Source organism: Hemiscyllium ocellatum, chromosome X, assembly GCF_020745735.1.
Source record: "Hemiscyllium ocellatum isolate sHemOce1 chromosome X, sHemOce1.pat.X.cur, whole genome shotgun sequence".
In the NCBI taxonomy this organism is placed as follows: domain Eukaryota; kingdom Metazoa; phylum Chordata; class Chondrichthyes; order Orectolobiformes; family Hemiscylliidae; genus Hemiscyllium; species Hemiscyllium ocellatum.
This window is the reverse complement of record NC_083453.1, coordinates 15,569,638-15,580,009: the sequence shown is the minus strand read 5'-3', so window position 1 is coordinate 15,580,009 and position 10,372 is coordinate 15,569,638. Positions and strand designations below refer to the sequence as shown.

Genomic DNA, 10,372 nt, shown 5'->3' with positions numbered 1-10,372 from the left:
ATGACAATCAGGTGTGGTGTGGTGGCCCTCAGCTTAAACCACCACCAGTTTTCTCTGCCAAATAGAGACATACATACACACGAATCAGGGGCCCTGTATGCTTTGTCATCATCTTAGAAAGAGAGCACTGCTGCTGCTTTTCCTTCTGCCTAGAGTATGAAAAAGTATGGATTTTAGAATAAAACATTAATTCAGCTGGAACACCCCTTGCTGAGCCACAAAAGTCAAGTGAAATTTTTTTAAAACCTGAAGGCAAACTTAGCAATATTTTAATACAATTTTGTTATCGAAGGTGATGATGCAACCTAAAGGCCTCCCAGTGGACACTATGTGCTTCCCCTCAATGCACAATGAAGCGTGGACATAGCCATGGAAGAGGGGCAAACGGGTACAACAAGCGCCTCCATTGACCTACAACCCTCGAGACCTGTTGATGGCTACTTTGACTCCTAGCTGATCTTACCCTCAGCCCCCCAGCCAACCCCATCCATAATCTCACAATCTCATGGAGCGGGAGGCTCGGGGTGAAGTGGCGCCGACGTTTTAAACGGAGCCCATTTTAAGACATTAAACAGTGGCTGCAAATGAAGACAATCATGAAAACCTACCCCCCCCCCCCCCCCCCGCTACTATAACTACATGTGGCTGGGTACCCAGTGGAACTTAAATTGCCATTCTATGGGACTAGGAGAAAGTGAGGACTGCAGATGCTGGAGATCAGAGCTGAAAATGTGTTGCTGGAAAAGCGCAGCAGGTCAGGCAGCATCCAAGGAACAGGAAAATCGACATTTTGGGCACGAGCCCTTCTTCAGTAATGTTCAGCTATGGGACTGCTGTGTGTAACACTCTCCACCCCAAAGCCCCGATGGAAAAGGGAAGGAGCCCTTTTATACTCGTCCCTCCAGTGGGGCTCTCCACCGTTGGAACGTAGGGCACGTCCAAGCGGCTGACTAGGTGAAGAAGTGAAGGCTGTGCAGCAGCAGCCCAGAATTGAAGGAAATGAATTGAAACCCTGACATTCACCAGTGGAGTTAGGCGGTGCTTGCTGGTAAGAGACTGCCGGGATAGTGGAGGACCGCAAATTGCCTCCCAAAGCTGTGGAAAGACTAGGTTGTGATCCAGGTGTACATCTGTGTGTGTGTTAACTGGGTTCGCTCACTCACTTTCTCTCTGGGCAGAAATGAGCAGAGCTGCGCTCCTATCTCTGATCCTTGCCTTACTTATCGGAACCTCCAGCCAAGATGAAAAAGGGCAGGAACTGAAAGTGGAAGTCTTGGTGAGCAGATTTCTTTTAAAGCCCATCTGCTGTGGAAACGTTTACTTTCAGTATAGCATTTGAAATTTGACAACTGGTAAAGAAGTAGAACGCCTGCCTGTATTTCTTCTGATCTCCAAATGCTTTTCTTTTTTTAAAAAAAAAGCTGAAACCCGAAGGCTGTCCTGAGTTGTCGGCATTTGGAGACACTCTTCACATCCACTACACTGTAAGAAAATACCGCACGTTTCCTTTCGAACAAATGCTCGCGTAAGCGAAAATGTTTTTGATACTATTTGATAGAAGAAACCTGGGCAGCTTTGCATATCTGGAGGCCATTGGCTGATGGGGTGGGGGTTCTGATTATAATAACACGTCAGCAAGAATATTCCTTACTCTGTTAAAAATATTCCCTTTCCCACCGGTAAAGTACAGGCAAAGAAGTGGAAAAGTATTACTTATAAAATGTTATCGCAAGGTTTTATCCCATTTGGAAACTAACGGCCACTCAGTTAGGTTTAGAGCATATTTGTAGGAAAAGTTTATAATCCAGTGATCAGAAAGTCAGAGCAAGTGACAAATGGACACGTCAGTCCTAACATGTAGCGTCCATATCGCTTATAGCTCTGCATCTTAAATGGATTCAGTTGTAGCCAGCACTGAGTGCAATATTCCATCCACGTTTAGTGGAAGCCGGTTCATATTTAGGTTTGGGAAGGTCGTGAGTTCCACTTTCTTTTTGCCCCTCGATTAAGCCGTTGCGTTTTCAGCCCCTTTATTATTTCTATCCGGGATTACAGGAATGACCCGGGTTCAGAAAACTCGCCAGTTCTGAGGAAGGGACGCTGGACCCGAAACGTTAACTCTGATTTTTCTCCTCAAATGCTCCCAGACCTGCTGAGCTTTTCCAGCAATTTCTTTTTTTGTTCGCCAAATGGATACTGGGTCCTATGCTTTTCGTCATTTATATAGACAATTTGGACATGAGTAAAGGAGGTATGCAGATGACACCGAAATAGGTAGTGTAGTGGACAGGGAAGAAGATTATAGGAGAAAGTGAGGACTGCAGATGCTGGAGATCAGAGCTGAAAATGTGTTGCTGGAAAAGCGCAGCAGGTCAGGCAGCATCCAAGGAGCAGGAGAATCGACGTTTCGGGCATGAGCCCTTCTTCAGGAATGGTATTCAGGAATCCTCCCACCGTGCCCCCTGTAAAAAGGCCATTCCTGAAGAAGGGCTCATGCCCAAATGTTGATTCTCCTGCTCCTTGGATGCTGCCTGACCTGCTGCGTTTTTCCAGGGAAGAAGATTATCTCAAGAGTACAGCGGGACCATGATCAGATGGGCCGAGGAGTGGCAGATGGAGTTTAAAATAGAACATCCTTTATTATTACATGTACTCCAGTGGAAATTTAGATAAATATGAGATGTTGCAATTATGTAAGGGCAGGTTATGGTTAATGGTAAGGCCTTGGGGAGTGTTGCTGAACAAAGAGACCTCTGAGTGCAGATGCATATTTTCTTGAAAGTACAATTGCAGGTAGACGGGTGAAGAAGACATTTGGTACACTTACCTTTATTGGTCAGTGCATTGAGTAAAGAAGTTGGAGCATCATATTGTGGGTGTACAGGACATTGGTGAGGCCAGTTTCAGAATACTGTGTTCAATTCTGGCCTCCCTGCTTTGATTAGATTAGATTAGATTACTTACAGTGTGGAAACAGGCCCTTCGGCCCAACAAGTCCACACCGACCCGCCGAAGTGCAACCCACCCATACCCCTACATTTACCCCTTACCTAACACTACGGGCAATTTAGCATGGCCAGTTCACCTGACCCGCACATCTTTGGACTGTGGGAGGAAACTGGAGCACCCAGAGGAAACCCATGCAGACATGGGGAGAACGTGCAAACTCCACACAGTCAGTCGCCTCAGTCGGGAATTGAACCCGGGTCTCGGACGCTGTGAGACAGCAGTGCTAACCACTGTGCCACCGTGCCGCCCACTTTAGGGAAGCTAGAGTCATAGTCATAGAGATGTACAACATGGAAACAGACCCTTCGGTCCAACCCGTCCATGCCGACCAGATATCCCAACCCAATCTAGTCCCACTTGCCAGCACCTGGCCCATATCCCTCTAAACCCTTCCTATTCATATACCCATCCAAATGCGTCTTAAATGTTTCGATTGTACCAGCCTCCACCACTTCCTCTGGCAGCTCATTCCATACGCATATCACCCTCTGTGTGAAAAAGTTGCCCCTGAGGTCTCTTTTATAGCTTTTCCCTCTCACCCTATATTGTGAAACTTGAAAGGGTTCAGAAAAGATTTACAAGAATGTTGCCAGGATTGCATGGTTTGAGCTATGGGGAGAGGCTGAATAGGCTGGGGCTATTTTCCCTGGAGCATCAGAGGCTGAGGGGTGACCTTTTAGAGGTTTATAAAATCATGAGGGGCATGGATAAGGTGAATAAGTAAGATCTTTTTCCCAGGATAGGGGAGTCCAACACTAGGGAGCACAGATTTAAAGTAAAAAAGGAAAGATTTAGAAGGCGCCTAAGGGGTAACTTTTCATGCAGAGGGTGGTGCATGTATGGAATGAGCCGCCAGAGGACATTTAAAAGTCATCTGGATGGGTACATGAATAGATAGGGTTTAGAGAGACATGGCCCAAATGCTGGCAAATGGGACTAGATTGATTTAGGATATCTGGTTGGCATCAATGAATTGAACCAAAGAGTCTGTTTCCTTGCTGTATTGTAAAACTCTGACTGTATGGTGCAATAGACCAGACGAGACAGCTCAGAAATAAGTATGTGGGCAGCTTCATTTAATTACAGACAAGTGCAAAGCATTGCATGAAGGATGGGAAAATGAGTGATGTGTGTCCTCAGAAAATTGGTCACAATAGCAAAGCTTCAATTTTGAGTCCGAGGAACTTTGGATTCGATGCTCAAAGTGCTGAACCGCTGCAGCGTTCTTGTTGTTTTCCTGCATTTTGGAAAGGATCAGGGCAGTACTTATACACTTAATGGTAAGGTCCTAAGGAGCGTTGCTGAACAAAGGGACCTTGGAGTGCAGGTTCATAGCTCCTTGAAAGTGGAGTCGCAGGTAGATAGGATAGTGAAGAAAGTGTTTGGTATGCTTTCTTTTAATGGTCAGAGTATTGAGTACAGCAGTTGGGAGGTCATGTTGTGGCTGTAGCTGACATTGGCTAGGCCACTGTTGGAATATTGTGTGCAATTCTGGTTGCCCTCCTATAGGAAGGTTGCAAAACTCGAAATGATTTAGAAAAGATTTACAAGGATGTTGCCAGGGTGGAGGATTTGAGCTGTGGGGAGAGACATGGGCTATTTTCCTTGGAGTGTTGGAGGCTGAGGGATGACCTTACAGAGGTTTATAAAATCATGAGGGGCATGGATAGAGTGAATAGCCAAGGTCTATTCTCCAGGATGGGGGAGTCCAGAACTAGAGGGCATAAGTTTAAGGTGAGAGGGGAAGGATTAAAAAGGGGATCTAAGAGATGACTTTTTCACACAGAGGGTGGTGCATGTATGGAACGAGCCGCCAGAGGAAGTGGTAGAGGCTGGTACAATTACAACATTTAAAAGGGATCTGAATGGGTATATGAATAGGAAGGGTTTGGAGGGATACGTGCCAAATGCTGGCACATGGGTCTAGATTAATTCAGGATATCTGGTCAGCATAGATGAGTTGGACCAAAGGGTCTTTTTCCGTGCTGTAGACAGGTCTTCTTCCGCCTATGACTCTGTGGGTCTCACTGGCAGGGCTAACATTTGTTACTTGTCCCTACATTCCCATGAGAAGGTTGTGATGAACTGCCTTCTTGACTGGTGCCCACAATGCTGTTAGGGAGGGAGTTTCAGGATTTTGACCCATTGGCACTAAAGGAATTGCAATATTTTTCCAAGTCAGGGTGGTGAATAGCTTGGAGGGAAATGTCCTAATTGTGGCCTTCCTATGTATCTACCCTGATTGTTCCTAAATTGAAGTGGTCATGGGTTTGCAATCCAATGAGCCTGGATGAGTTACTGTAGTGAATCTTGTAGATGGTACACACTGCTGTCACCAGGGTTGAAGAATGAGAATGTGGAAAGGTAGTAATCAAAAGCATTTTAAACTATATTACTATAATGCCCACACTTAAAAGCATTTCATTAGTTATAAAATGCTTCGGGATGTCCTGAGGCTGTGAACAGGCAGAAGCTAATCTTAAATGAATTCCTGCATATAATAACCTCAGTTGTACCACACCCAACTGCTGATGTAAATCACATGCCTGTGAAATGGCATTGAGAATTGTTGACAGTATGTGGGTCACAAGAAAAGGGCACGGAATTTGCATATATGTCAGTCATTTTCTTATCTGTTCATCTTTTTATCTGGATATTTATTATCACTCTCAATATCATCCACCATTTCCACTATTATTGACCATGGTACAAATTCCATGGTAAACCCTGGTAACATTCTAGATATAGTGAGTATGAGTTATTGGAAATACTGCTATTGGTTTCATTTGGGTTATTGAGAGTTAACTTGGGGTTATTAGTGATGTTGGAGATCTTTTTGCATTGGGTTCTTTCAAATAGTGGGAGGATACCCAATGTGATAGCGAGAGATAACTGTGGGATATTGTTGGACTCTAGAGATTACTACTTATAATTATGTTGAATAGTGGATCCGACTCTGTGCATTGTTATGGCTGTAAGAGAATTGATGCACTGTCTTTCCCTGCTCTGTTTCTCAGGGGAAGCTGGAAGATGGAACCTTGTTTGATAATTCTTTAATCCGGGATCCTCTGGTGGTTGAACTTGGCAAAAAGCAGGTTATTCCAGGTAAAATGTGGCAATCTGCTGCTGGAATGAGACTGTGCTGAAGAAATGCATCCTACATACTATTACAAAGATTGACCCAAGAATAAGTCTATTGCTTGCCCTCATTTGGTACTATAAATGTTGACTCTCGCTAAAGTCTCTCGCTTGACTCTCACTTGACTCTCGCTTCAATCCATACACAAAAACCTTCACTGAGATCAAGAACCACATTTTGATTTCAGGTATTTCAATGTTACTGTTCCAATTCTGAAACTATAAGTGCAAATCCGTTTGAAGAGAATTTAAATCTGACTTTATTTCTATCGATAGGTTTGGAACAGGGTCTCCTTGATATGTGTGTTGGGTAAGTCAATGTGATTTGTAATGTTAATTTATTATTACAGTTTGAGGCAAATGTAGGAATATTGCAACATGAATTAATTGGTTTGAAATTCAGAGATGTTAGTAATATTGTGTCTGTCTGGTTGAGTTTTGTTCACCCCTGCTGTCCTCTCAAGTGCTTTTGCTGGGCTATGGTCCCACTGGTACCACCAACCCTCCAGTTGTTCACTTAAGTACCCTTTCTTTATGCAATCCTGAATAGTTAGTGTCTGTTTATCTTCGACCTGTGCATCTGAATGATTACAATCAAGCTTAATTCCTATTCTGAAGCCGTTGACTCCCTGGTGGAGTTCAATTTCACTGGAATTAGCTTTGCTCCAGTGTCTCATCCAAGACTCTATTCTTTGTGTTGAACCTCGACAGTGAGAAACAGCAGGCATGCTAGCTGAGCTCCATCCTCATCCTGCATTTCTGATTGCACTTTTGAAGAGTAAATAAGAGAAAGGAACCATGGCAAGTTTTTCCCTTTACGCCTCTAGCATGCTGTGAGTGGCAGTCAGCACGGAGCAGGAATTGAACCAGGGACCTTTGCATATTGATTAATGATAAGCTGCTTTATAAACTGAACCACAGTGTTCTAACTGTTTATAAGAAGAGTCTATTAATCTCAGACCCATTAGTAATCTATATATTGTGAATCACAGTAACTAACTCAGTCTGACATATCACATGACCCTTGGTTTTGGACACCAAAATCCATGTTGAGGACTACAATCAGCATGGAAATTGATCCCCCTCCCATTTTTCAGCCAATAAATGTATAGTTAGGACAGAAGTCAGTAGGAGTTGAAATCCATTTCTCAGCTCAAAGTTTCTTTCAAGTTGTACACATCTGACATGCCAGCACATGGAATCAAGCAGGCAATACGGGTTGAGTTGCCAGAAGACGCACCCATGCAGAGCAAGACCATGCATGGCTGACAAACAAACATTTTTTTTTATGTTTCAAAATGGTGGCTACCTACTCAGCATATAAATTAACCCCCAGTTTTGGAAGCATTTTGTTTGAACCTTCAAAGGTTGACTCTGACGCCATGATCTACATACTAGCTGTGGCATGATTTGAAGATCACTTTTCCCCCCCTCTGTCTTTGGAAAGTGATGAGGAGTCTTTTTCTTTACAGAGAGAAGAGGAAGTTAACAATTCCATCTAACCTTGCGTATGGGAAACGAGGCTTTCCACCCACCATTCCAGGCATGTATCTGGTTCCACCTCCTGGCTACACACGTTAAGTTCTGATTTAAGAAGCATTTTATTTAAATAGCAGTACTTCAGGACTCTACAGCAATCCTAATCAATAATTTTATATTGACGTAGTGCCTTTGACATAAATGATTACCAATTATAGGCAGTTCTTTTATAACACAATGGTTGCATTCTTGTACAACCCCGTATTATAGAAAAATTGCACCTCAGAAACAGCGTTTAATGTGTTGGCAATGTAATCACATCACAACTAATGCACATTTTAAAAGTCCGCAACTGTCCCCCCAATTCGTCAGTCGCGTTACAGCGAATTCACTTTGACAAAACGCATGCTATAGCAGAACAACCTGTATCTTTGGAATAAATACTGCGCCTGCTATTTCACGTTTTTCATAATTATGTCATCAGTATATCTTTAACTCAAGAAAACTGAATATTGTTTTCAACTACTTTGAGAAACCATTGCTGAAAAGACTAAATGGTTGGATGACAGTAAAAAGTTGAGAAAAGTTAAATGTTGGATAGGATAAAGGAAGAACATGTAATTAGAGTCATAGAGATGTACAGCATGGAAACAGACCCTTCGGTCCAACTCGTCTATGCCGACCAGATATCCCAACCTAATCTGGTCCCATTTACCAGTATTTGGCCTATATCCCTCCAAACCCTTCCTATTCATATACCCATCCAGATGCCTTTTAAATGTTGCAATTGTACCAGCCTCCACCACTTCCTCTGGCAGCTCATTCCATACACATACCACCCTCTGCATGAAAAAGTTGCCCCTTAGTTCTCTTTTATATCTTTCCCCTCTCACCCTAAACCGATGCCCTCTAGTTCTGGACTCCCCCACCCCAGGGAAAACACTTTGCCTATTTATCCTATCCATGTCCCTTATGATTTAGTCACCCCTTAACGTTTGATGCTCCAGGGAAAACAGCCCCAGCCTATTCAGCCTCTCCCTATAGCTCCAACCCTGGCAACATCCTTGTAAACCTTTTCTGAACCCTTTCAAGTTTCACAACATTCTTCAGATAGGAAGGAGACCAGAATTGCACGCATTATTCCACAAGTGGCCTAACCAATGTCCTGTACAGCCGCAACATGACCTCCCAACTCCTATACTCCATACTCTGACCAATAAAGCATACCAAATGCCGCCTTCACTATCCTATCTGCCTGCAATTCTATTTTCAAGGAGCTATGAACCTGCACTTCAAGGTCTCTTTGTTCAGCAACACTCCCTAGAACCTTACCATTAAGTTTATAAATCCTACTAAGATTTGCTTTCCCAAAATGCAGCACCTCGCATTTATTTAAATTAAGCTCCATCTGCCACTCCTCGGCCCATTGGCCCATCTGATCAAGATTCCACTGTAATTTGAGGTAACCTTCTTTACTGTCCACTACACCTCCAATTAAATGCTAATAAGGCAAGGTTTTAAAAACCTGCAGGCTGAGAGGTAAAGTGTTCCTGGAAAGAGTAGGAAAATATAATAGTTTTGCTTTCAATATAGTGAGGGTCTGGGAAGAAACGACAATGATATAGAATGCCATATTTTGCAACATAGCAGAAGTGTTCCTCGAAGCAAACAGAACTATAGGACACAAGCAATTGAGAGAGAGCTTGGAAACTACGTTTCGGACTGAGAACATCTAGAAAACTGCAAGATATTTCTGGTGCCCTGCCGAAGATTATGGGATGGGTGCTGGAAGAACCTCCCAGGGACAGGTCAGGCTTATGCCTTAAACAGTTAAACATTGCTGACAGGGCAAGTAGTGTTTGGCTCAAAAGAGAGCTAAGTTTCTCAGAGACCATGGAAATGTCAGAGTTCTACTTGAGCTTAAAGGAAGACTGGTTGAATACAACAACCCAAAGTCAAAATAATGAATGGAACAGCACACATTTCACTCTCATTGGGTTTATGACAGTGAAATTACTTTGTATTCCTCTTCCGAAGTCAACTGGTATTTTATTGCTAAGTGCTGCAATGTCCTCAATGTAACTGGGCATTGAGTTTTGAATGTTACTTTTTTATATTTCAGGAGATTCTGTATTGTTGTTTGAGACAGAGTTGATTAGTTTGGTGAAGTCAACATACTGGAAGAAAATGATGGACAATGTAATTCCAATCACCTGCGTGCTCCTGGTCCCTGGACTTTTGTGTCTAATAGGCTATTATCTCTATCTAAAAGCAAATGCGCCAAAAATCTCCAAAAGGAAACTTAAAGAGGAGAAAAAGAGCAAAGCAAAAAATAAATAATTTTTCTGCAAAATTGTTCAGGTGTGTATGGTTTTATTTTTTAAACTGGGAAGAGTTGGTTCAATATCATATGCATCATGAGAGTTTGTTCTAGTTCGACCAGTGACACCTGTGAATAATCTCTTGGTTACAGATAGTTGATCATTACTGTCTTCAAGTTATTCTGCATAGGTTCAGCTTTAGGTCAAACTTACTTAGTTGCTGTAATTGATTGTTACATGTTCGGCCAAGAGGGCAAGGGTTAAAGCAAAGCAATATTAGCATTAGGCAGAGGTGATAATCAGCATTATAGTACTTCTGCCATTATTGAAGCTGTTTTCCTCACTTACATGCTAGTCCTGCCGATGTAACAATTACATAAGGCATTTTTACTAATGATAATCTTATGAACAATCTACTGTTAATT

The 10,372-nt window shown here is 42.8% G+C and overlaps 1 protein-coding gene across 2 annotated transcripts; it reads left to right on the top strand.

Moving 5' to 3' along the window:
• The first annotated feature begins 926 nt into the window (after positions 1 to 926).
• On the top strand, positions 927 to 9,979 carry fkbp11 (FKBP prolyl isomerase 11). 2 transcript variants are annotated; one of them, XM_060820952.1, is made up of 6 exons: positions 927 to 1,276; positions 1,422 to 1,484; positions 6,027 to 6,114; positions 6,424 to 6,457; positions 7,620 to 7,690; positions 9,749 to 9,979. In XM_060820952.1, exons 1-6 carry the CDS (start codon positions 1,181 to 1,183, stop codon positions 9,964 to 9,966), a joined length of 570 nt encoding a protein of 189 aa, XP_060676935.1. In that variant the 5' UTR covers positions 927 to 1,180; the 3' UTR covers positions 9,967 to 9,979. The 2 variants fall into 2 exon arrangements, with proteins under 2 accessions (XP_060676935.1, XP_060676936.1); XM_060820953.1 differs by lacking the exon at positions 927 to 1,276 and having other exon boundaries at positions 1,446 to 1,525; positions 6,027 to 6,335.
• The last annotated feature ends 393 nt before the right edge of the window (positions 9,980 to 10,372 follow it).

What these genes read in the sequence shown, in the direction of transcription:
- fkbp11 (XM_060820952.1), top strand. Translation starts at nt 1,181, where the DNA reads ATGAGCAGAGCTGCGCTCCTATCTCTGATCCTTGCCTTACTTATCGGA. An exon ending in AACTGAAAGTGGAAGTCTTG is followed by an intron (nt 1,277 to 1,421) that starts GTGAGCAGATTT and finishes TTAAAAAAAAAG; the next exon opens with CTGAAACCCGAAGGCTGTCC. An exon ending in CTTTCCACCCACCATTCCAG is followed by an intron (nt 7,691 to 9,748) that starts GCATGTATCTGG and finishes TTTATATTTCAG; the next exon opens with GAGATTCTGTATTGTTGTTT.